This window comes from Mobula birostris, chromosome 9, assembly GCF_030028105.1.
Source record: "Mobula birostris isolate sMobBir1 chromosome 9, sMobBir1.hap1, whole genome shotgun sequence".
NCBI classification, from domain to species: Eukaryota; Metazoa; Chordata; class Chondrichthyes; order Myliobatiformes; family Myliobatidae; genus Mobula; species Mobula birostris.
In genome coordinates, this window is record NC_092378.1 from 44088423 (window position 1) to 44115564 (window position 27142).

The 27142-nt window shown below is 41.6% G+C and overlaps 1 protein-coding gene across 5 annotated transcripts in view; it reads right to left on the minus strand.

The window, feature by feature from the left end:
• Positions 1-1689: 1689 nt before the first annotated feature.
• Positions 1690-27142, minus strand: part of LOC140202724 (PDZ domain-containing RING finger protein 4-like) — a 475245-nt gene continuing 449792 nt past the window's right edge. For 2 of the 5 annotated variants that reach the window (XM_072267955.1, XM_072267957.1), the window contains exons 6-10: positions 24191-24292; positions 20945-21007; positions 17111-17212; positions 11000-11116; positions 1690-3869 (exon numbers count right to left, since the gene is read on the minus strand). In XM_072267955.1, coding sequence (XP_072124056.1) covers positions 2340-3869; positions 11000-11116; positions 17111-17212; positions 20945-21007; positions 24191-24292 — 1914 coding nt within the window. In that variant the 3' untranslated portion in view covers positions 1690-2339. The remainder of the gene's footprint in view (positions 3870-10999; positions 11117-17110; positions 17213-20944; positions 21008-24190; positions 24293-27142) is intronic. The other 3 variants (XM_072267958.1, XM_072267959.1, XM_072267956.1) reach the window with 2 other exon arrangements.

Genomic DNA, 27142 nt, shown 5'->3' on the forward strand with positions numbered 1-27142 from the left:
GTGAGAAGTTATTTCCAATCCGCATTGCCTGTGGTTTACTGATGAAGAAGTCAAGGATCCAATTGCAGAAGAAGAGATAGAGGCCCAGGTTTTCACGCTTCTTGATGAATAATGAGGGAGTGATGGTTTCAAACCCTGAACTTATAATCAGAGCAGCTGCCTGACATAGGTATTGCTGTTGCCTAGGTGGTCCAAGGCCAAGTGGAAAGCCAGTAAGACAGCATCTTCTCTAGACCTATTGCAGTGAGTCCAGATCCATGCTCAGGCAGCAGTTAATTCTAGCCATGACCAACCTCTCAGAGCACTTCCTCACAGTGGATGTGAGCGCTACCAGGTGATAGTAGTTGAGGTAGTTCATACTGCTCTTACTGGACACTGGTACGATTGACGCCCTTTTGAAGCAGGTAGGAACCTCCAAATGCAGCAGTGACAGGTTCCTGAACACCCCAGCCAGTTGGTTAGCACAGGTTTTCAATGCCCTGTCCGGTGCATTATTTGATACCTTATGAGGAAACAAGAAGAAATGTCTTTACTCAAAGGTTGCTGAATATTTTGGATTATCTGAAGAGTTCTGGAGGCTGAGCCATTAGTTGATTGCATTCAGAACTATGTACGATTGATAATTTCTGGAAATTAGTGGAATTAAATGATTTGAGGTAAGACATGAAAATATTTAAGTCTTAGATCAATCATGCTCTTGTTGAATGGTGGTTGAGGGCCAAATTGCCTATGTCTGCTTCTAGTATTCATATTTTAAAAATTTATCATATGATGGGCAGAGCTTTAGATTAAACAAAACTGAAGGTTGATTCCATGAGGCTGCTATGAAGTGCTCTTTTGTCTACATCTGTCAATGATTCTATTGATCACTGATGAACTTCCAGATGTGCCTGTAGTAACTAACAGTAAGCTGGTAGGTCCTCCCACAATGAGCACTGACATTTAGAATTGAATAGAATTTTATTGTCATTGCTTAAGACAATGAGGTTGTGGTGCTACTCCAGATATTTACAATTTACTTCAACTTTATACTAAACTGGCTGCTGGGGCTAATGACTGGTATCCTTAACTCTTATGACTGAGAAGGGACTGTGGTTTTACCTGTCCCTGCCCAGTCACATCAAAACTTACAACAATAAATCAGCTCTTCAGTCCTGTCCATTTTATGTTTAACTTAGTTTGATGTTCAAATAGTTTAAATATCAGGAAGCAAGGCTTTTATTTGTAAGCCTTTAACCAAGAGAAGAATTGTGTCTGTTGTAAAGTGGACCATACTTTAGGAGGGATGGTGAGGAGCTTTTCCATCACTGCATGTTTAAGGAACCATCAAGGGTGAAATGCTCATGGCAACCCCTAAAGCCAAATAACACCTTAAACATTCCCCTTATTAACTTGCTGTTGGTTGTACGTAGCCCAGTCACAGCAATGGAATGGCTGGCTTCATCCATGAGATGCATCTTTTCATGCTGGTCTCATTCTAATGCCAAGGAAGATGGAGATATAGACGAGGATGTGATGGGTAATTCAAAGTTCTGTTTACAGAGATTAGCAACTGGAAGATTTATTTGCAGAGAACTTAATGGAAATACTATTGATTAATGTGTGTGATACTTGAAATAATTGTTCTCCTGTGTCTACTTGAACCTGGCAACAAGAATTTGTAATAAGTGGAGAAAAAGATTTTACAATAACATATTTACTCTATAAAATCTGCATTTCTTCAAATATAAGCAATAATTTATTTTATCTTCACAATAACCACATAATTTACCTGACTACAGCATCATATCCACTAGGGTACGAATCACTCAACCACCTACACTTTACTTGGACGATACACTTTTAATTTACAGACTAATCGTACAATACATGGCTGGGAAAGTTAAAAACTTGGATGTTAATAATTTTATGTTCCATGTCGCAGCAGAGAAGTAATGTCATGTAAGAGCTAACTGCTCAAGTATGCAAAGCTATTGGGATTGGCGTCATATAGTTTTAATAACGTAACTGTAATACAAAAGAAACTTGTGTAATGATTAACAGATATAATAAAATCAGATTTTTAAGTTACATTAGGTATTGTATAATATGAAATATGGCTCTTTTTTATCTTACAAATAGTGAGATTGAATGAAGATCATGGTATGGATGGTGGGAAGTTGCGATCTACAAACAAAGTTACCACATTAATAAATTTTGTAAAAGTGATCAGCAAACTGCTTGTAAAAACCACGATCAGATTAGAAGCAGTCCCCGGATAGAAAAAGTGACATGCCACATTTAACGAGGCAATTGTATGCTACCTCAAATGGATAGCGTCCTTATAAAAAGTGTCCCGTTTACACAGTAGTAACTGAGAGGAAAGAATTGTAGATTCTTGTGCCGTCTGGTGACTTGGCACCATGTGTCATGAGTTCTTGGATTGTCATCCAGTTGTCAAAGATTTTCTTGTTCCGCTTCCTCATCATTTTCCTGTGGCTCAGTTCGATTATGTTGACCTCCTTCTTCCCCTCGCCGCCACTCTGCGGGTTCTCCCGGAGACACTCCAAGCGGCTGCGCATCATGAACTCCCTCCGCCGCCGCTGCTCCTTGGCGCGCACCACATGCTGCTTCCGCTCCTCCTTGCTCCAGTAGCGGCCGGTCTTCATCTCACTCATGGCATCGTCGTCTGTGGTCATGCCGCACCGCTCCTCCTTAATCTTTAAGGCCCGCTCCTTGAGCAGGCGGTCGCGCACAGGTCGCTTCGTGATGTACCGCGTGCCGTCGCTGCGGATCTTCACCTTCCACTCCATCTTGGAGTCAGCCGCTGCTTTCTGAGAGTCCTTGCACATGCTGACCAGGCTGAGCTGGCTGTTGGCATACTCCACCGCAGACTTCTGCTGGATGAGGTGCATGTAGCTCTGGTAGTGCCTGGCATGGGCGGGAATGTTTACGTGCCTGTGCGGTGAGCTGTGGTACGGCGACAGATATGGGATGCGCTGCTCGCCGCCTCCTTTCTCCCGCTCCCCCGACTTGCTGCCCTCTGTCTCTTCCCCGGGCACAGCTGTCTCCGGAGTCTCTGAGGAGCTGCTGACGGCGGGGCTGGCCTCCCTGCTGCTCTGCCTTGGCGGAGCCGGGGCCACATCCGCCGTGCTCCTCAGGTTCTTCTTGTTGGTGATGCTGACGATCCGCTGCAGGGAGCCGTCTGGAGACCGGTCCACCGTCAGCGGGGTGCTGCGGCAGCTCTCCGCCGTGTTGTAAGCGCTCGAGCTGTCTTTGTCCGATTTCTCGGGGTGTTCCATGATGTCTGCCAGCTTCCCCCTCTGCGTGTCAATGCTGGTGTTGTAGTTCCGGAAGCCGCTGCCGTGGATCGACCACACATCTCCATACTCCTCCCTCACCTTCTGCAGCTGGTGCGCCTGCATGATGTTCTGGCACTCTAGCTCAATGTTCCTCAGTTCCTCATTCAGTATCTCCAGCTCCCGGTCCATCACCTCCTGCTGTCGCCTGCCACATTCCAGAGTGCTCGTGGAGTAGTAAAGGTCGAACTGACTCCGGTTGTTCATCTTGCACTTCAGCTCCAGGAGCTCCTTGAACCTCTCACATTCCTCGTCCTGAGTGCCAACAAAATCGGAGTCATTGTACTCGCCAGATACGAAGCTTTCATTGCACTGAAGCTCGCTGCTGCCCAGAGTGTCCTGGCTGTAGCCCAGCTCCCGCTGGCTCTGGAGCAAGGTGCTGCTCTGCTCCTCCCCCAGGATCTCCTGCTCCGAGCTCTCGTCGTTCCTCACGCTGTCGTCTGTGCGGCCCAGACCACTGTCCTTCTCGTGGTTGTTGGAAGAGGTGGTTGCCGTGTCTGTCGTTCCGCCATCTTCTTCGTGCTTTTTCTGCTTTTGTAAAACCAAAACAAAAAAGTTAGTTTCTGTAAGGTGGAGCGAATGACCAACTGAACAACATGGCACACAAATATGAAAAGTATTAAGAGTGGTTAGTTTTAGGCTTTGGCTCAAGAGGCTTAAGCAAGAAGAGTGGAGGCTCTATTAAGTTTCTGATGTTCTGTCTTTCGTTGTCTAACAGTACATAGCTGGTGTGGTGAGTATGTACTTTGGCACAGGGTCTCAGAAGGGAAGGGGGAGGAGAGGAATGCAGTAGTGATAGAGGGAGGAGCTGACAGCAGATTCTGTGCACAGGAAAGAACCACACGAACAGTATGTTGCTTTAGCATCAGGGACATCTTGGATTGGGTCCGCAGCATTCTAAAGGAGGAGGCTGAACACCCGGAAACCATGGTACACATTGGTACCAACGACATATGTAGGGAAAGGGAGGAGGTCCTGAAGAGAGAATATTGGGAGTTAAGTAGGAAGCTGAAAAGCAGGATCTCAAGGGTAGTAATTTCTGGATTGCAGCCTGTGCTATGCACCAATGAGGATAACAATAGGATGATTTGGTAGATAAGTGTGTAGCTGAGGAATTGGTGCAGGGGGCAGGGTTTCAGATTTCTGAATCATTTGGATCTCTTCTGGGGAGGGTATGACCTGTACAAAAAGAACACGTTACACCTGAATTTGATGGGACACGGGCAGGTTTGCTACAGCTGCTAGGGAGGGTTTAAACTAATTTGGCAGGGGGTGGGAACCAAAGTGTTAGTGCAGTGTATGTGCTAATTGCTATACAAGTAGATGCAGTTTGTAGTAAGACTGAGAGTAGTTAATAGGGCAAAATTGCAGTCAGTGGGAGGCGTTGAAGTGTGTCTTTAAACTAATTAGGTCAACCGTTTGGGAAAATGAGGATAAAGTGAAAGAGAGGAAGACTGCAGGAGAGATTATGAAAATCTCCAGAATAAAGAAAAAGTAGTATAGAAAGGGCTAAGAATTTAACTTCTGGTACATGGCAGCAAGATTGAAAGGGGTGATGAATTCATAAGATCATAGGAAGCAGGATCAGAGTTAGGCCATTCAGCCCATCAAGTCTGCTCCACAATGCCATCATGGTTGATTTATTATCCCTCTCAACTCCACTCTTCTACCTTCTCTCTGTAAGCTTTGATACTCTGATAAATCAAGAACCTATCAAACTCGCCTTAAATATACCCAGTAACTTAGTCTGCACAGCCGTCAGTGGTAAAGAATTCTACATATTAACCATCCTCTGGCTAAAGTAAAATTTCCTTATCCCTGTACTAAATGGATATCCCTCAATTCTGAGGCTATGCCCTCTGTTCCTAGACTCCCCCACTACAGGAAACATCCTCTCCCCATCCACTCCATCCAGACCTTTCAATATTCGATAGGTTTCAATGAGGTACCCCCTCATTCTTCTGCAGTAAACTCCAAGTACAGACCCAGAGCCATCAAACACTCCTCAGAGCCTTGTCTGGACCCTCGCCAATGCTTAGATAATTGTTCACAATACCCCAAGTATGGGCTGATCAATGTCTTAAAAAGCATTATCACTACATCCTTGCTTTTGTATTCTAGTCTTCTTGAAATGAATGCTAATATTGCATTTGCCTTCCTAACCACCCACTCAACGTGCAAGTTAACCTTTAGGGAGTCCTGCTCGAGGATTCCCAAGTCCCACTGCACCTCTGATTTTTGAATTTTGTCCCCATTTACAAAATGGGCCTTCATTCTTTCTACCATGCACATCCCTACATTATATTCCATCTGCCACTTCTTTGCCCATTCCCCCAAATCTGTCTAACACCTTCTGCAGACACCCTGTTTGCTCAATACTACCTGCCCTTCCACCTATCTTTCTATCTGCAAACTTGGCCAGAAAGCTATCAATTCCTTCATCCAAATCACTGACATACAACGTGATAAGAAGTGGCTCAACACCAACACCTGCGGAACACCACCAGTCACCAGCAGCCAACCAGAAAAGGCCCCCTATATTTCCACCCTTTGCCTCTGGCTAATCAGTCAATCTTCCATCCATTTTAATATTTTCCCATAATAACATGGCTCTTATTTTGCAAAGGCTTTCTGAAATTCCAAATAAACAATATCCACTGACTCTCCTTTGTCTATCCTGCCTGTTATGTCCTCAAAAAACTCCACCAGATTTGTCAGGCAAGATATCTCCTTTAGAAAACCAGGCTATCTTTGGCCTATTTCATTATGTGCCTCCACCTACCCCAAAAACTTATGATTAATAATAGACTCCAACATCTTTCCCACCAATTTTTGCTATATTATATGCCCCCTTACACTTTTATGCTGTCTATGACCTTTTCTGTCAGCCATAATTGCTTTATCCTCTAGAATACTACTTTATTTTTGATATGTCTCTTACACCTTCCAAATCTCCCCCAAAAATACCTGCAATTACTGTTCTGCCATCATCCCTGCGAGTGTCCCCTTTCAATCAACTTTGGCTAGCACCTTTCTCATGCTTCTGTAATTCCCTTTACTCCATTGTAATACTGATGTATTCGATTTTATCTTTTCCTTCTCAACCTGAAGGGTGAATTCTATCATATTATGATCACAGCCTTCAAAGGCTCCCTTTACCTTATGCTTTCTCATCAAATCTGGGTCATTAGATAACATCCTATTCAGGAATCCCATTCTCCTAGTGGGCAGAACCACAAGCTGCTAATAAAAAGCCATTTTGTAGACATTCTGCAATTCCCTCTCTTGGGATCCAGCACCAACTGGATTTTCCCAATCTATTAGCATATTGAAATCCCCATGATTATTGCAACACTGCCCTTTTTACGAGCCTTTTCTATCTCTCATTGTAATTTGTAGCCCATATCCTGGCTACTGTTCGAGGTCTGTATATTCAAGAAAGTTTGTGAACCCTGTAGAATTTTCTCTATTCCTGCATAAACATGACCTAAAATGTAATCAGATCTTCACATAAATCCTAAAACTAGATAAAGAGAACACACTTAAATAAATAACACAAAAACATTATACTTGTTCATTTATTCATTGACAAAAATTATCCAATATTACATGTATTTGTTGGAAAAAGTAGGGTAATGCCTTCTACAAAAACTAATTGGAGTCAGGTGTTCCAATCAATGAGATGATAGTGGAGGTGTGGGTTGTAAAGCTGACCTGCCCTATAAAAAAAGACGTACAGAGTCAGGTTACTGACAGAGCCTGCTTTTCTCAAGAAAGTTCTGTTTATATGCACTATTCCTCAATCAAAACAACAACTTTCAGAGGACATTAGAGGAAGAACTGTAGCGATGCATCAAGCTGGAAGAGGCTACAAAAGCATTTCTAAAGACCTGTGTGTTCATCAGTCCACAGTAAGAGAAATAGTCTACAAATGGAGGAAACTCTGTGCTGTTGCTACTCTCCCTAGAGTGGGCATCCTGCAAAGATCACACCAAGAGCACAATGTGCAATGCTGATGGAGGTGAAAAAGAGCCCAAAGGTAACAGTAAAAGAGCTGCAGAAATCTCTAGAACGTGCTAAAGTCTCTGGTCATGTGTCCACTATAAGAAAAACATTGAACAAGAATGGTGTTCATGGAAGGAAACAACTGCTCTCCAAAAAAAAGCATTGCTGCACGTCTCAAGTTTGCAAAAGACCACCTGCATGTTCTACAATGCTTCTGGGACAATGTTCTGTGGACAGATGAGACAAAAGTTGAGCTTTTTGTCAGAAATGCACATTGCTATTTTTGTAGGAAAAAGGGCCCTGCACCCCAAAACCTCATCCCAACTGTGAATCATGGTGGAAGGAGCATCATGGTTTGGGGCTGCTTTGCTGCCTCAGGGCCTGGACACTTGCAATTGTTGAGGGAGCAATAAATTCAAAATTGTATCAAGACATTTTACAGGAGACTGTCGAGACTGTCAGGGTAGGAGTCTGACACCTGAAGCTTAATAGAAGTTGGAAGATGCAACAAGACAGTGATCCAAAACATGAGTAAATCAACAGCGGAATGGTCAAGTAAGAGTCTAGACCTTAACCCAAGTGAGAGGCTGTGGCATGATTTAGAGGTTCGTGCAAGGTATCCCAGAAATATTGATGAACTGAAACAGTTTTGTATGGAGGGATGGTCTAAAATTCCTCCTTGCTGTTGTGCAAGTCTGATTAGCAGCTACACAAAGCGTTTGGTGGAGATTATTGCTGCTAAAGGAGGTTCTACCAATTATCTGAAAGAGTAAATAAACAACGGAATAGTTTAAAAAGAAAGAAAATTTGTGTTTTGGAATAGCTGAGTCAAAGTCCTTTAGAAATATTGTGGAAAGACCTGAAGCGAGCTGTTTATGCAAGGATACTTACCAACATCTCAGAGCTGAAGCAGTTTTGTAAGGAGGAATGGTCTAAAATTCCTCCAAGCCAATGTGCAGGACTGATCAACAGTTACCAGTAATGCTTGGTTGCTGTACAAGGGGGCGGGGGGGGGGAGGGGGGGTCACACCAGTCACTGAAAGCCAAGGTTCACATACTTTTTCTGACAAATACGTGTAATATTGGATCATTTTTCTCAATAAATAAATGAACAAGTATAATGTTTTTGTGTTATTTATTTAATTGGGTTCTCTTTATCTAGTTTTAGGATTTACATGAAGATCTGATCACATTTTAGGTCATATTTATGTAGAAACAGAAAATTCTACAGGGTTCACAAACTTTCTCACACCTCTGTATATACAGACCTCCAAACAGTAATCAGGATGTGGGCTAAGGGAGATAGAAAAAGCACGTAAAAAGGGCAAAGTTGCAATTACCATGGGGGACCTACTTTAAGGACTTAAGTGAAGATCTGATCACATTTTAGGTTACATTTGTGCAGAAACAGAGAAAATTCTACAGTGTTCACAACCTTCTACCACCACTGTAGCTCCCATCAGGGTCTTTTTAACCTTGCAGTCTCTTAATGCTACCCACAAGGCCTACATTTTCCAATCTTATAGTATGGCACCTCTTTCTAAGGACTTGATTTTGTTTTTTTTTACCAATAGAGCCATTCCACCCTTCTGCCTAACTGCTTGTCCTTTCAGTACAATGTGTACCCTTGAAAGTTAAGCTACCAACTATGATCTTCTTTCTGCCACAACTCGGAGATGTCCATAACATTATACCTGTAAATCTCTAACTGCACTACAAGATCACCAACCTTATTCTGTATACTGTATGCATTCAAATAAAGCACCTTCAGTCCTGTTTCCGACTGACTGCAATTTTGCCCCACCAACTGCCTATCCTGCCTCATGGTCTCAGTAGACACTGCATCAACTGGTATACCCAACTGCTCCACCCTCTGCCCTATCTCTCTGGTTCCCATCCCCCTGACAAATTAGTTTAAACCCTCCCCAACAGCTCCAGAAAACCTGCCCACAAGGATATTGGTTCCCCCTCGAGTTCAAGTGCATGTCCTTTTGTACATGTCATACATTTCCCAGATCTGATCCAAATGATCCAGAAAAGTGAAACCCTGCATTCCAAGTATGTCTCAACTCTTGAACTCAATCGCCTGCCTAATGAAAACAAGCACACCATTACTTGACAACTTGTGTGGCAACTTTGAGGGATCTATGGGTGTGGACACAAAGATCCATCTGTTTCTTCACACTGCCAAATTTTCTACCATTTACTCAGTATTCTGCCTTCAAATTTGACCTTACAAAGTAAATCACTTCATACTTTACTTGTTGAACTCCATCTGCCTCTTCTCAGCCCAGCTCCGCATGCCAGTGTCTCATTGCAACATCTATTCACAACTCCACCAACCTTCATGTCATCTGCAAGCTTGCTACCCACCCTTCCACTTCCTCATCCCAAACACTTATAAAGATCACAAAGAGCAGTGGTCACAGAACAGATCCCCGCAGAACACCACTTGACACCAGACAGAATATACCCCATCTGTACCCATCCTTTGCCCTCTATGAGCAAACCAATTCTGTATCCACACAACCAAGTATCCTGGATCCCATGCCTCCTGACTTTCTGAATGAGCTTCTCATGGGGAACCTTATCAGAAGCCTTACTAAAACCCATATTTACTACATCTACTACTCTACCTTCATCAGTGTTCTTTGTCACATCCCCCACAGAATTCTGTGAGGCATGGCCGCACAAAACTGTCACTAATCAGAGTCTGCTTCTCCAAATATATATAAATCTTGTCTCTAAGAGTCTTCTCCAATAATTTGCCCACCACTGAAGTAAGACTCATTGATCCATAATTTATGATGACACTGTGAGCTGCAATTTTAACCAAAGGAACAACAAACCCAGCCTCAAAGGAGAGCAGAGATGACAGCATCTTAAAAGCTTACATCTTTTTTTACTGCTCCTCACCGCTGACAATCTTTCATGCTACCGTGGAGCTAATCTAGAGATCAAATGGGAAATAGTTCAGTTGATACCATCTCCACAAGATCCAAAGTCACCGCAAGCTCATGGAGCTGCAGTACACATACTTGGGAGCTGAGCTCCAAGTCCTCAATGACTCATTTACCAAAGTACACGGTAAAATGGGCCTTACACTCAAAGTATTTCATGAGTAGTGCTCTACTAACCAGTATCCACTGATACAGCAGGACTTCTTCTCTTGAGTTTATGGTCAGACTATTATTTGTACAGAGAGAGAGACAGAGACCCACCCCATACATAACCTGAGCTGTCGATTCAGACCCTGCAACTGCTGAAATTAAAAGTGCTCCATCTCAAAGCAAAAACAGTAGGTCCTTCACAATAAAATTACCATTGTAAATTAACAAATCATAGTAACAATGTGCCCTATTGAGAATGATTCAGATGCTGTGTTATTATGGCTGTCAGAAACATGTTGATCTGAAGGTAGCAAGACTGTTAAAGTGTATGGTACCTTGAGCAAAGTTGGAGTTGTTTTACTGTAATTAACTCAGTTGTTGGCACTTACGTGAAAACAAGACACGAACAACATTGTTACATCCCAACCTCAGGATGTTTCACAGTCCTTTACAACCAATTTCCTAATATGCAAATCACAATAGTGATACAGGAAATGAGGTAGGCAATTGGAACAGGGGTAAGCTGCCATATGCACAATATCTTACCTGCTCAAGACCAGTGGCTGTAAACTGCATCGCTTGATTGTGTTGCTCTTCCAACATGTCCATGTGTAGCTCATCGAGAAAATCATTTCGATCATCATCCAGCCAACCCTCATCCAACTGATAAAAGAGCAAGGAGTTTGGATGTAACAAGAAATCATAAACCTGAATACATGTAGTTATCTAGCTACCCGTGCAGTTTAGAATATTGCTATCCACAAATTCTGGTGGATCTATCATATTTTGGACTATTTTATTAGTTGCACTTTCATCCATCAGAGGGAGCTTTGTGTGACCAACATTTGTTGGTCATTTGCTATCTACTCTAGTTAATTAAGGCATCCATTAGTCTTGCAAGACCATGGATCTGCGCCTGGAAAGTCTTCACTCTCCAGGGCGCAGGCCTGGGCAAGGTTGTATGGAAGACCAGCAGTTGCCCATGCTGCAAGTCTCCCCTCTCCATAACACCAATGTTATCCAAGGGAAGGGCATTAGGACCCATACAGCTTGGCACCAGTGTTGTCACAGAGCAATGTGTGATTAAGTGCCTTGCTCAAGGACACAACACGTTCCCTCAGCTGGGGCTCGAACTCACGACCTTCAGGTCGCTAGTCCAATGCCTTAACCACTTGGCCACATGCCCACAAGTTAATGGTGAATTCCAAATCAGAGGATGAGAAGTAAAAGGTAGTCATATTGTTATAAAGAAGTGAATCATGTGATTTTATCCAGAATTACATTCAACATTAGTGGAGGATTTGTAAATGCAGCTGGAACAGAAAGGCATTGTACGAAGTGGATTCCCAAAAGGTGTATTTCGTAGTAAGTATGTTGGTTAAGAGCAAGAGTGAAGTTAGTTGACATATGTGAAACAGAGTTTAAGTTATGGATAACAGAGATGTTGCTCGGACTAGAGGAGTTACAAGCAATGAGCTGGGACTGTTCTTGTTCTCAGAAGAAAGCCATTGTATAAACTTAGAGGAAAGGATAAATTGGATCGTCATAAGGACTTCATTAAAATGGCCCCAGATGTAGAGTTCAAATGGGAAAGGAAGCCTTTATGATAATTACATAGAGTAAGCAGTTATTCATATGGAAGTGGCACAGCAAAGTTTTTTCCCCCCGAAAGCAAGAAGATCCAAGTCAACTGCAGACCAGGCTCTGCAGCACAGATTTACCAAAAACACACACAGAAGCAGATATGCACAGCCCCTGGACACAGAAATTAAAATAAACACCATTTAAGGCAGGAAGGGTCGTAACAACGAAAGCCCAACGAAATATATGAATGCACAGAGCATGAAGGACAAATTAAACTGCAGGCAAAAATGTAGTTTGGAAGGTGTTGCTGAACATGGCTGTAGGGCAATGGGGACTGAGAATGGAGTATCCTGGGAAATATCCCAAGAATATAGATGCCAATAGAAGAGCTAAAGTAGCATTAATGATTGGTTAAATTACTTCTATAAAATAAAATAATTCTACCTTTACTGTCAACTTAAAAACAAAAACGAGGAGAATAGTGGAGGTTATGTATTAATCTCTTGATAGTAGCTGTGAAGTGTTAAAATATATTATTTCAGATTAGATAAGCAAGTAGTAAAGGCAGATTAGTTTTAATAGGGCATTTAATGTTGTTATGGTTTGATATATATTCAGGGTGGCTTACTGAAGTAATATGTCTTAGGTTTAGTGATTTATATTTTCCACATTATTTATTTTTCATTATTATCCTATGAAACTGAAAGAGGTGATTTGGCCCTCTGTGTCTCTCAGAGCAATCTACTTCCTCCACTTTTCCCTCTCACGTGCTCATTAACGCTGCCTGATTCTCCCAGCAGTCACCTACACTAGGGATAGTTTACAGTGGTCAATTAAACCACTGGTCAGCATGAGTTTGTGACATGGGAGGAAAACAGGAGAGCCCAAGGGAAGCCCGCAGTGCCACAGGGAGAACATGCAAACTCCACACAGGCTGCTCTGGAGGTCAGAATTGAAGCCAGACAACGGCAGAGAGGCAGGGTTAGCTAAAAACCTCAATGGAGTATGAACATTCCCCTAAATGTAGAAGTAGTATGATCAATATCAATATTGTACTTGAAAGTGAGAGACATGAAGGTCGAGGTCAGGAGTTCCCAACCTAGGGTCCACACACCTCGGTTAATGGTAAGGCTCCATGGCTTAATAAAGCTTGGGAGCCCCTGGTCTTGATGAAGACCGACTTCAGTGTAATGGGCAGAGACTCTAAAGCTTTAGGTAGATTATGACAAAGGAAAATCTAATGGAGAATCAGCACAAAATAAAGAACATGATGCATGTCCATTTGCATCCTAAGAGGCTAGTCTTGGTTGACTCACATGAGTGACCAGTAATAAAGGGGGGATAACAGAAGTATCAAATAATGCAAAATCAATTCAATTTGAGAGAATAAGAGAGGAGTAAAGAAGAACAAAGGGTGACAAAACAGAATCAGAATCAGGTTTATTATCAACTGCATGTGTCATGAAATCTGATAACTTAGTAGCAGCAGTTCAATACAATACATAATATAGAAGAGGAAAAAAGTAATAAATAAATACATTACGGTATTAAAAATCATGCAAAAAACAGAAATAATATATATTTAAAAAGTGTGGTAGTATTCAAAGTAAGAGTTATGAGAAGTATGGAACCAGAACTTGCAAGGGATATATACTTTATATAGGAAAAAGGGGGTGGTTTGAGCTGAGGATTAGGTTGTAAAGTAAACAATGGACAAATAGTGGAAGTAGGTAAATGGTGGGGACAAGTTAAATAATGAAGTTGCTTCCATATTTACCATTGTGGAAGAAGATAGATGTGCAGCTCAAGGAAACAAAAAGATGAATTGAGGCGGACACAAAAATGTTGTTAGTAATGAAAAAAGGCTTAAAGAGCCTCCAGGACAATCGGACACAAGGTTTCAGAAACATTGATCGGAACATTGCAAATACCTGATCTTTTCTCAAAAACAGTGAAGGTCCAAAGAAACTCAGGGGACCATGTGCATTATTATATGCCGGTGACATTTAGAAGCCAGGTTCAGGAGTGGCTATTTCCCTTCAACTATTCAGTTTTGAGCCAACCAGCAAAATCCTAATCACCACTACTGTTCAGCAACATTATGACTATTCTGATCACTTTGTACTAAAATTGTGTATATTTTATGTTTAATTTATGCTTTCATTGTGATTGCTGCCAATGTGATGCTATGTGCCTATGATGCTGCTGCAGGTTAAGTTCTTCATTGCACCTGTTCATACCTGTAGCTGTGCATACCTGTACTTGTAAAAATGACAATAAACTCAACTTTGACTGAGGTGCAGAAAATAATCAGAAAGGCTAATGGAACACTGGCCTTTGTACAATAACACAAGTATTTACAAGGTGCTTTATCATTCTATCTGTAGTACATTACTTAGATCCAGTCCAAAAGTGGGTGCAAAATAATACACCAGTTTCTTCTTGAGCCAACTTACAAGGAGTAATTACATAAACCAGTATTCTAATTTTTTTTTGGAATTTAGAGGATTAAGAGGCAGCTTAACATTTGGTAGAAATCTTAAAACTATTTCGGCTGGTTCAGAAATTCAGGAGAAGAGGATATAACAGTTTTTCCAGGCATTACTAATAATAAAGCATTACTACACACAGAGCCTAGTCCAAATTTGTGACTCCCTTTGGCCAGTAGAGTTACTGGCCCAATTAGTAACTTCAAATCTAAGAGTGACAGTTTTTTGATTAACAAATTAGGTATTATGTGATTTGCAACTATGGTTTGGGAAGTCAGTTCACATGACCTCAACAACTAGGAAAGCAGGCTCATGGGATTGAACTCCTACTGCCAGTGGATTTGAGAAAACAGGATGTAGTCTCACTGTTTCCAGATAGTGGAAAAGGATGGTTTGCTTGGCCAGCACTGAGTAGCAAGCTTCAATTTGCCAGACTGGACAGATTTATTGTGGCCATTTGCAGTAAATAAATAAAGTATAAAACTTTATTAAACTGTCAAGGCATTGTGGACTTACTGGGATTTGAATATTCTTTGAAAATATGAGACTGGGGAATAATGGCAGAATAAATGTCCATAGAATTGTGGATTTAATAAAAAGATACAGTGCAGATGCAACAATGAACTTGTGTACTGCATTATGGAGACAAATTTTAGTTTTGAACAACCCTGTATTAAGACATTATTTGGAAAGCATGATGCCTGGATTAGGGGACTGTGCTAAGAAGAATGACTCAAATTACTGAGACCATTTCTGTAGGAGCAGATTTTTTTTTTACCCAAGTTGAAACAGAATGATCAAAGAAAGCACATTTCTACTGGTTGGAGCATCAGCAACAAGAGCTCATCAATTTTAAAATGTCACAGAGGGTTTCAGAGATATTTCTATATGTCATGGTTGTCAGAGCATGCTATTGTTCGCTACTGGAATATGAGCGTTCATTCACTTAATAGAAAACTGGATAAATATTTGAAGCAGAGCTGCAAGAAGTGTGTGGGGAAAGTGGATTTAACAGTCATTAGCTAGTTAGCACTCTTCTACATTTAAACAGTTACAAGTTTAGTTGGAAAATATGCACAGAGGATAATCTAAAAAGTCTGAATATTTAACAATACGCCTTTATCAGAACTGCTTTTTCATTCACGTGATTTATTCGCAGAAGGTTTGAAAGGGCTGGAATTCCTGAGTCCAGTGGAAAATGAACGGAATGCAAAGCAATTAGGTTTTAATCTAAGCAGATCCATTTTGCTTCTGGCATTGTTCCTACTTAGAGTCTTGAGTAAAATTCAAGAGTGTCAAATGTTAAGGCCAATTTATACTTGTGTGTCAAATCGACACCGTAGGTACGGTGTAGCCGCGTACCCTACACCCTAATCTACACCGTAGCCTGATGCGCACCTCCCCAAAAATGTAACTACGCGTCACGTCGACGCAGACCGCAACAACTGTGATTGGTCCGCTTGGTAGCATCGCATTTCCTCCTACGCTGCAGTAACTTCTCATTGGGCGACTGAAGGGCAGGGAAGGAACTCTGGCTGCAATGTTTTCCATAAAGCTTTACAGACCTCCGAAATTATGGAGGACCCTGTGCTTGACGCCAGTTTGTAGCTGGCTGCTACAGCCCGTTGACTTCCACCTGAAGCTAAAACTCGAATGGTGATTGCCAGTCTCTGAGTATACTGTGTGTACACTGATGCAAGATAAATGGTTGGAGACGATGAACCAAATTGTCAAATCTACCTGCCGACATCCGAAAATATTTGAAATGCATTTCCTCGTCCATGTCTCTCAGTGGCCGGCCAAGCACAGAAAATTCACCCTCCTTCAGTTTCAGTTGCCATTGTTTGAAGTTTGAGCTTCTTCGTGTTGAAACTCAACACGAAGAAACTCAACACAGTGGCATAGAAACCCCACCGCCAACTAGTGTTTTGGCGGTGAATTGCAGAGTGACGCAGACACACCAACACACAAGTATAAATGCTCACAACTGCGTAGGCTACGGCATAAGCTAGTACACACAAGTATAAATCAGCCTTTACAGAACCTAGAGGGTTCTTGAAAGAGTCTGCTAAAGCTAAAACACAATAACATGTTAGGACTTCGAAAAACTACCTGCAGCAGGGAATGAGAGGAGATGGGGTAACGTGGAAGAAAGAGGAACATTGTGGCAATGAAGTAGCAGGGAAGTAACATGTAACTAAATTTTTCAAGAAATAACAGCAGAGTCAGGGAACTTCTGACAATCACAAAAACATCACAGCTAGCCACTATTTTTTGGGGATCACAGGGAAATACCATAGTTCGAATTTCACTCTCTCAGCAGTGTGACCGCAGGTTCAAGACCCTCATCAGAGATTTTACCATAAACCAGCCCGACCCTTCAGCTGCAGTACGAAAGGGAAGTTAGAAGTGCTATCAGAAGTGAAAATGTAAATTTCTCCTGGGCAGTATCCATACCTCAACTAACACTGCCATTTATATTATTAATTGTTCTGGGATCTTGGGGTGTTCCAAAATATAATGTTTGATCATGAAGATTTTCAAGAAGTGAAAGATGCCCTTTTCTCTGTTAATCAGTGATTACCTGAATCTCAGGTCTCGCAACAAGCAGTAGAATATTTCTGCTTTCCTCGCTGGAGAGCAACGCCACTGCCTCTTCCCGGTCTTGGACATCCTTGCCATTTATCTACAAGCAGGAAGAGATCAAATCAAAAAGTATACCATTTATTTTCACCACATCAACCCTGAATGTAGTAAAAAGCAAATTACAGCTCATTTGTATTAAGAATTGACATGGTTTTTCACACAAAAGACTCCACTTGGGGATCACAGCAGTAAGTGCTGTCACTCAATTATGTGCTTACTGCAGAAGTTGTTATCGATCGGCAAAGGAAGCTGGACATAACAGGAAGCCGTAATGTTCATAAATGTCCAACATGTGCCTGAGCAACATACATCCAGGAACACAATTACCTGGTAGATGACAGATGACGTCCATCTTTTTTCTCTTCAGAGTAATGGAAGTGTCACTCAGAGATAATAGTGCTGGAGCTGGAATCAGTCAACCTCCACACTGGTGGGGGATGCAATTAGAAACAGTGCTGCATTGCCTTGGAACACCTCACAGACCCACACTTCTCTTTCAGAAAAAAACACTTTAAATCAATTGGAAAGTTGGTGGTGGATTTAAAATTCACTTCTTCGAGGGTTAAAAGTGGTATGGACAATGGCTATTACTTACTCATGGCTGCAGGTTATGCAATTGAGCTGCAAATAAATAATTAGATATGGAGGAGCGTTCTGATTTGGGCATCACAATTGATTAAACTGCCTTTCTTTGGAGTGCCAGTGGCACCAATGTAACTGATAGTCCACTGTATTTTTGTAATACTGTCATTACACCAGAGTGTCTGACTGAGCTCCCTTCCTTCTTTTCGCCCCAAAAGAAAATTCAGAGAACTCTTATCAGTACAATTAACATCAGGCACAAGTGTTTTCAAATGCCTTCCAGATTTAATGGCTTGTCCCACACTCAGAACAAATCTATTAAAGATTGCACATTATTCCATTCTTGGAACTGTCACTGCAGTTTCCAATAAGATCTCGTGCCTAGTTAACACATAGTGCACACCTGCACTAAAGGAAGTCATATTTGTGTTTCCCCCAGTTATGAAGAGGTAACACCACAACAAATATTGCAGTTCATGAACTTCACCTTCTCCAAAGTATTCAGCTGCACAGACTTTTAATCCTCTTCTTGAAGAAGCTGCATTATAGTTTTCAGTATGTGTACACATTATGGTATGAGTGGTTTGTATAAACAAACAATGAAAGCTTCTTGTCAAAAGTAACAAAGGAACATCAGCAGCTTATTGAGTATACTTCACAAGTTTGCCATTTGGCTTTCTCATGACATTTCTCAGACTGAAGATTGTCTTGATAACTCATGCCCTTTACATTATTCGACAGGAAACATTGCCGACTTACCCAGTAGTAAAAGAGATTTATGGACTCACGATGCTTTGTCAAAGTGAGGTAAGTGCCATGTGCAAAATTCCAACCCATGGGAATAATAAAGAAAAAATATTCCTTTTATAAGGCTAGTTTGTCTCTGCAGTTTCCATTCCAACACTTGTGGCCAATGAGTTAGTAACTGAATAACAACAGAATTCCCAGGGCACTTTCCCTCTGCAGGATTGTAGACACAATTACAAGCCATGTCAAAAATACACTCGGCAACCTTACACTTGCAGGCTCAGGAGAACATCATTTGCTGCACCAATGTGAGGGTGAAGATGCCATCTCTTACCAAACACCTGAGCAACTTCACCCAATTTCATGGGATTAAAGACCTTTACTAAGAGCAGACGAAAGGAGTTTATCACATTAGTAGGTCAAAGTCGGGTCTCGGTTTCCCAATGAGATTGGATGATCATGTCAGACTTGACAACAGTCTTGAATCACCCAACTCGAGCTGCAAGTCATGATGCAAGTACTGGCCAATACACCAGCAATTTAAACAAAATATCACTGTGTAATCCTAGTTTTAAAAACATACCATCCCATCTTGAGAACTAACATGACAGCCTAATCATTATCACACTTGAAGTGTCCATTCTATTCTTACAAGAAAATCCAGCACCATGAACAAGAGTGATTTCATGTTTTATATAATGTTGTTAAAGATGTAAAATAATCCAAGGTGCTTAACACTGAGCCATACATCAGGACAGGAAACCAAAAACTTCAACAAAAAATTAAGTTCTAAGGAACTTTTTTAAAAGATAGGGTCAATTTAAATACAGGAAGTGATGGGGAAGGAAGGAGGTAACAATCCAGTCATAGGTTCAATATTTGTGACAACAATGGTGGTTAAATCTATAGACAATACTTCAGCTGGGATTGGAGGACAGCAACAATCATCAAAATTGGAAGGATTGACAAAGTTACACAGTGAGGATGAATGTCAAGCTGTTGTTGGACCAATATGGGAGAACGGATACAATGCTGATGGGCTGAGGCATTGGTCTGAATTGGAGTACTGACAGCAAGCAATTTAAGGTCAATCAAACTGAAAGGAAACTGAAATAACAGCTTCATTCATACTTCCAAGAAAGCCAATAGGATTTGACCAGTTCACTAATTGGCAGATAAACAACATCACAGGAGTTATGGCTGAGCCCTTACTGCCAAGCCAGCAATATTTTCATTTTCTTCGTTCCTTTTCACTCCAAAATACTTTTCAATGCAGTACAGTGCTTCCTTCCAGCAGCCCTCTCTGATTCAAGGACTGTTGCTGGTAGAGATGCAGGCAATGCTAGGTCAAATAAAGTAGCAGCAGCAGCCGCCATGTTCTTGAGATGCCATCAGGGACAATGCAAAAAACACCAGGCCATAAAACACCAAAGCAGCCCAACATGCCTAACTTAAGATTAGGATGAAATTATTCAGATAGCACTTGAACTATGAAGTAGCCTGTGTTTTACCTAAACACAGTAATGCAGGTGCAAGTTCAAGCACCCACCACAGTTTTCTCAGCTTGTCTTCTTCTGATCCAGAGATTTTTATGTATGAATGTACATAACTAGTACTCTCTTTAAAATTGTATTGTTTAGATTGAAGTGATTTTCCTCAGTCTTCCTTTACAAATGAATGATTTCACTCGTCTCTGCACGAGATCTCATTTGCTGCCCGCTGGTATATTTCAAGCAAAGTCTGTTATGAATTTCCACATTCCCAAATTTTACACCATCCGCAAACTTTGAAATTATGCCCCTTATACTCCACTCTAGCTCATGAATAGACATCAAAGAAAGAGGAACGGTCCCAATTCTAGTCCCAGTGGGATGCCATTATAAACCCTCTTTGCCAGCAACATCTGGTTAGGTTGCACTGTTACACCCATGGTGGAGATAAAAAACAGCCATAAACAAAACTGAAAGAAGTGCTCAAAAACTCTGCCGACATTATAAAAAGATTTCCTTATGTGTAACTATTGCTTGGCAAGCAAGTTAACGCTGGCATGCAAACAAAGAGCTGTATAGAGAATGGAAAGCCAGTGGTTTTCTCTGCACCAAAGCAGTTTCCTTTTCTATAACTTACGTTTGCTTTGAAAAGTCCATTTCTTTACGTCCTGGCTTCTGCCAAGTTGGAATGCTATCCAGCAAGGTCCAGTCTGAGAGTTGCCATGGCAATGATACTACGTGACTGGCCCAGGCATGGTGTGGTCCCAGCTGTGGGGCTGCATTCATCACACCCAACCTGTACTGTGCACAACAAGAATTAGATCCCCCTCCCCCTCAGTTCATTTCCCAAGTGCACCTCTGGAGTTAGCTGCACAACTAAGGTCTGTTTCGTTCATGTTGCAATACGCCTTCTACTCTGGTCACAGCAAGAGTGTCTGTCTGTCCATGTTTACCTGTACAATCCGATCTCCTTCCCTGATGCGCCCGTCTTTGGCAGCAATACTATTTGGGTCAACCTGCAAAGGTAAAATAATGATCGAGGTTAGGCTGTTGGGTGACTGATATCAAATTCTTCAGTAACTATATATTGTTAAAAGCAGAGAAATAGAATTCAGTGTTGATCAACCATGATTTAGTTGAATAGCAAAAGTTCACTTTAGGTCCACAGACGACTTCACTATATCTTGACTATATCTCAAGGAATCAATTTCATTTTCCCAGTTAGTCTAGTCTCATCAAGTTTGCTCTGATGATAATAGTTTATGCACTAGAGCCTTGCATGTTCTCTAACCCCGGTGTCCTCTTCACCATAATGGAAACATCTCATCTCCAATTCCTGCACTTTTGCTTTCACTGATCCCTCCTTCCTCCTAGAGCAGCCTCATCTTGCAGCTCACCAACTTCTAAATTCATAGACACCTCCGACCTGATTCCACAACTGGACATATCTTCTAATACTCTTGTGTTCGGAAGGCCTGGTCCCTCTTGGACGCTCTGGTTCAATCTTCCATCTCTACCAGTGCCCACTCCCCTTCTCACATGCAACACCAGTCCTTTTACCTCTTCTTATCTCACTATCCAGGGAGCCAAACAGTTCTTCTGGGTGAAGCAACAGTTCCCGTGCACTTCATCCAGTCTAGCATCGTACATTCAGTGCTCATGACGTGGTTTTCCCTAACGCTAGAGAAACCAAATGCAGATTGAGCGAGCATATTGAAGACCACCTCCGTTCACTACACAGCAATGCTCTTGCCACTTTACTTCTTCATCCTACTCTTTCTTTGGGCACCTACACTATTCCAACACGAGCTTGTGGCTTTAAAGCCTCTGGATTTAGCACTGAGTTCTACAATCTCAGTGCTCTAACAACCAGCATTTCTCATTCCTGACATTCAGAGCTCTTCCCCCTCTTCTTCTGGTAGTTCAGAGATTGCTCCCCCACTTTCTTCTCTTCAAGATCTCCATTGAAATTCTTCCCATCTCACCTTAAACAAATGTTCTCTAATTTTAGATTCTCCTACTCTGGACAGGAAAAAAGAAATAGACTGACTATCTATTCTGTCAATCTCCCCCTTAATTTTAATGTAATATCACCCTCTGTTGCCTTTGCTGCAGGAAAACAATCCCAGTTTATACAATCTCTCTTTATAATTCAAGCCCTCTAGTCCAGACAATGTTGCAATGAATCCTTTCTGCAGCCTATCAAGCTTAATCAGATCCTTCCTATAGCAAGGTGACCAGAACTGCACGTAATATTCCAAATGCAGTCTAACCACTTATGTCATTTCAACTCCTATGTCTTTTCTCTGTGACTTAAGTCTTGCTATTTTTTCCCAATCAACAACATGAGAAACATACTTTCCCTACACTGCTGAGTATTTCAAGCAGCTTCCACTTTACTTCAGGTTTCCAGTACCTGTGGTATTTTTTCAGCGTTAACCACATTTGACAAGAGGCAGGTTTGGGAGTTAGGAAGGGAGTTTTTGAGATTTCTGTTCCCAGAAGGTAATGCGGGCCGTTCACTTGTGCTTTTATAGCCAGTTGATAATTAGCATTGGCCAATGGTAGACAAAATACAGGAAATGGTATCTCAGCTGCCACTGTCTTCCTTTGTAATCTGATGGTCATGGTCCCGTAGTCCGAATAATGCTGGACTATCCCAAAATTTTTATGTATTTGTGCACAGTTATGACTATGGCAAGATCCACAGAAATAGAACATTTCTTCAAAACAAAACTGTATGAAATCTGCAGCTAGCTGAGCTGATCAGGCTTCAGCTACTGGAAAAGCAGTTTGATGGCAGACATCTTAAAGGTGAGTGCTGTTCAAAAAGAAAAGTTGCTGAGCACTGGAGGACCTGCAGTCTAAACATGCTTCTAAATGTCACTTATTGATTGAGAAAGGACCAAGCACCAAAGATACCATTTAAGTTCCATACTTTGGCATTTATAACCCAGGGTTGGAGACTAATAAAAAAATTTGTTCTCTGAGACTACAGAGGCTTAATCAAAGCATTCCCCCAATTTATACTATGCTGTAGTTACTGTGGCTGCTACTTCTCAACCAGCAGCAGACAATTTCAAATTTGTTGATGTTCAATCACAGCAGCCAAACACTCCACAGAATTGAGGGAAGGAAAACTTATACTTTTTTTAATCTGCCATATGAGATAAGCAACAAATAGGAATTTTAAGAAGGGGCCATTGTTTAGATGATCAGATGATCTGTGGCATTCATGATTAATAGGTGCTCCTGTCTAATACTAGTTCTTGTTATTGTCTGCTGCCAAATTTGGAATACAAATTATACTCTATCAAAGTCAACATCGTGCAGAGCTGAATGATGACCCTGTAACTGAGGGACACCTCTATCCATCACCTTTGGCATGATTGCTATCTTCAGCTATTCATTTCTCTCATTTTACTGTTGGATTCTTGCCTAAACCGCTACTACTCTGTAATGGAGACCCTTTTTTTAATCTCATTTATGATTACTTTTTGATAACCTATTGCCAAACACTCTTCACAGTTTTGTTTCCTAATGACTGTAATCTTTGAATTCTACCTTCACAACATTAAGAGACTTCCTTTTCTTCAAGGGACCAGTCAAATAGGTTCATGCTTTCAATCCACACAATCTCACAACCTTACCAAAATAACTCGTGCTATCTCAGGACCTGCTTTAGGGTAAGAGCATCTCTATTGCTGCCTGAAAGCAATGAAAGAGAACCTTCCTTTTAATCTCAGAATCATAACAAAAAAGGGAAGCCCTTGACAGTATGATCCCTGTAACTTCTCAACATAGATGTGGCTTATCAGTGTGGAAGGACTGCATCACAAAAGGCGACCTTGAGAATCTTGGGCATATCTAATACTATACCTGTTCATTACACTGTGTCCAGCCTATAATATTTCCTCAATCAATTTTACTGTATTATTGCCCTGGACTAACACAGTTGTTACTCAGAGAGTTTTGTATAAGATTTTTATCGTGTGATTCTTTTTCCCTCTGACAATGCTCAGTAATTAAGATCTGCTATTGAAACACTTGCTTAAGGAAAACAGGCTGCAATAATCATATTACTGTGGCAATGCAATTTACCACAGCAATTAGAAGTGACAGTCCTTGGCACACTGCCAATCCACAAGTCAGGGCCATTAAAGATCATTGTTGGCTCGTGTCTTTCCACAGTAACTTACCTCACTGACATAGATCCCACTATCGTCTTCGTCATCGTCGGTTCTGTAGCAGACTGTTAGGCCCAACTTATCCTGGCTGTTGATGCGGCACAGTTCAACCTCCTGAAGGAACACAAGTGCATAGCCCCAAACAGTTAACTCTATTTCTTCTGATTGCCTGCAGTTTCCTCATCCAAAACACTGCAAATTTGGCAAGATATGTTACACTCCACCACACCCAAAATTCAATGAAAATCAAACTTCATTCTCATTGTGTAGATGACCAATTTCGATTATGAAATCCTCTGATATGTCAACAATAATTTTTGCTTGAATTAACTGGTGCTAGCTGGTCCTATTGGAGAAGTACTTCTGCTGAACAGTGGTGTTTCAGGGCATCATTTGGTAAACTATAATTTTAGCTTGAGAGGGGAGCTCTACAATTACACTGGAAATACCCAATATACGAACAGAATCAGTTTGGCAATTGTGAAAGAGGGAGGCATTTTCAGGAGAAATCAAAAAAAAATCTCTTTCAATGCTAAAACTTTACTGAATGTATGATCAAACAATAGAACATTGTACATGTACTGCAAATGTCAGATTGTAGGCATATGCAAGATATTGTACGAGCAGAAAACACTACTCATGAAGGTAATGAATAAAATCATAGAAAGAATTGAAGGTGAGGAAGGATAGTGATTCCATCTAAAACACAATGGGGCTTCTGCACCCTCGCACACCAGAATCTTCTGTAAAGCAATAAGGCAATTGTTTATTCCTTTGTCAGATATGCAGAGTGAAGCTTCCCACCTGGCCCATTAGAACAAACAGTAAAGCAGTGGGAAATCCAGTCCAGCAGGCACTTGCTCAAGAATCAGTTTTATTTATAACACAGAGGGAGAAACAAGACGTTAGGTTTCCCAGTTTGTCTATGTTACGAATACAGGTGGAAGGTCATGATGCGAATCGGACTCTGCAAAGGGACATAGATGAATTGAGTGGCTGGGTGGAAACCTGGCATATAGAATTTAACATGCTTAAGTGTGAGATCATACACTTTAGTAAGAGGAATCAAAAGGCAGATAATTATCTAAATTGAGAGAAACTGTGAACAAGTGAAGTTCAGAAGGATCTAGATGTACAAGTGCATGCATCACATGTTAGCAGGCAGGTCCAACAAGTGGTTAAAAAGGCAAATAGTATTTTGCTCTTTGTTCTGAAGCCATTACACTTTAAGAATAGGATGGTTTTGTTACAGTTGTGTAGAGTGTTGGTAGGGCCAGATCTGGAATATTGTGCATAGTTCTGGTCCCTTTACCTAAAAAAGGGACGTAGTTGCATTGGAGATAGTCCAAAGCAGATTCACCAGGCTAATCCTGAGATCTGATGGTTGTCTTATAACGAGAGGCTAGTCAGTTTGGGTCTGTATACCATGGAGTTTAGAAAAAAATGAGCAGTGAACTTATTCAAATAAGTAAGATCTAGACTGGCTTGTTGAGTGGAGTCGCAACAAACTTGGACTCCATATCAGTAAGACCGAGGAATTCATTGTGGATTTGGGGAAGGAGAAGTGGGAGAACACACATCAGTCCTCACTGAGGGGTCAGCAGTGGAATGGGTGAGCAGCTACAAGATCCTGGATGTCTACATCTCAGAGGATCTATAGATGCAGTTGTAAGAAGAAGGCATGCCAGTGGCTATGCTTCATTTGGAGTCTGAGGAAATTCGGTATGTTACCAAAATTCTACAGATGTACCACGGAGGCCATTCTGAGTGGGTGCATCGCCGGTTGGTACGAAGGCTCCAATGCAGAGGACTGAAAAAGCTACAGAGGGTTGTAGACTCAGCCTGTTCCATCATGGGCACGAACCTCCCCACCATCAAGGAAGTCTTTAAAAAGCAGCACTTCAAGAAGGCAGCAGCTATCATGGGGACTGTTATTATCCAAAACATCCCCTCTTCTCATTACTATCATCAGGGAGGAGGTGCAGGAGTCTGAAGATGCACTCTCATTGTTTTAGAAAAAGCTTCTTCCTCCCTGCCTTAGGTTTCTGAATGGTCCATGAACACCACTTCACTATTTTACTCTCTTTGTGTACTACTTACTTTTATGTATATTTCTTAGTGTAATTTATAGTTACTTCTTAAGTATTGCACTGTACTGCTGCCGCAAAACAAGTTTCACAACATATGTCAGTGATAGCAACCTGATTCTGATCTTAAGGAGGGATGATTATGAAGGTATTTTCGCTGCTGGGTGAGTTACAATCAAGGGCCATGGGTGTTCTTGGATTATCTGAGATTCTGACAGGGGTTGACAGGTTGGATGATAGAGAATGCTTCCCCTGGAGGAACAGGGAAACAGTTGCAGGAAAAGGGACTGTAACCTCAGAGAAGATACCTCTGCAAATCCTCTAACCCAGGTGGATGTGGAGATGGAGTCACTGAATGATTCCAGATAGAAATTAATAGGTATTAAACCACATGTGAGCTAAGAGATATGGAAAAGCAATGATGAGGAAAAGACTGGATCAACATGAAATTACCGAATAGCAAAACAGGTTTGAGGGACCAACTGTCCCACACCTGCTCCTTTTATATATGTGTGCCAGACTTGAGTGTGATCCAGCTCATTAATTGTGCAATGAATGATAGCACAAGCCTCTGGTCTCACATCCCATCCCACCCCACTGGATACAAAGTATAACCATGGAGTCTGGTCTCAGACACTGAAGTTGCCATGGGGAATTCCCGTGGATACGAGAGGTGAGCCAGGTGAACCACTGGTGGCATGAAAGAGTGAGACGCAGAGGCCAGTTGCTAGCTCACACCTACAGACAGCACGCACTCCGTCTATGGTTGGCAGTCACTTGGTCACGTGCCAGTCCTTAAACAGTTCACTTTCAATAGCAGAGTTTTTTCTCATATTGACACACACGGGACCCTCTGCTGCTCTCCAGCCCAACTACC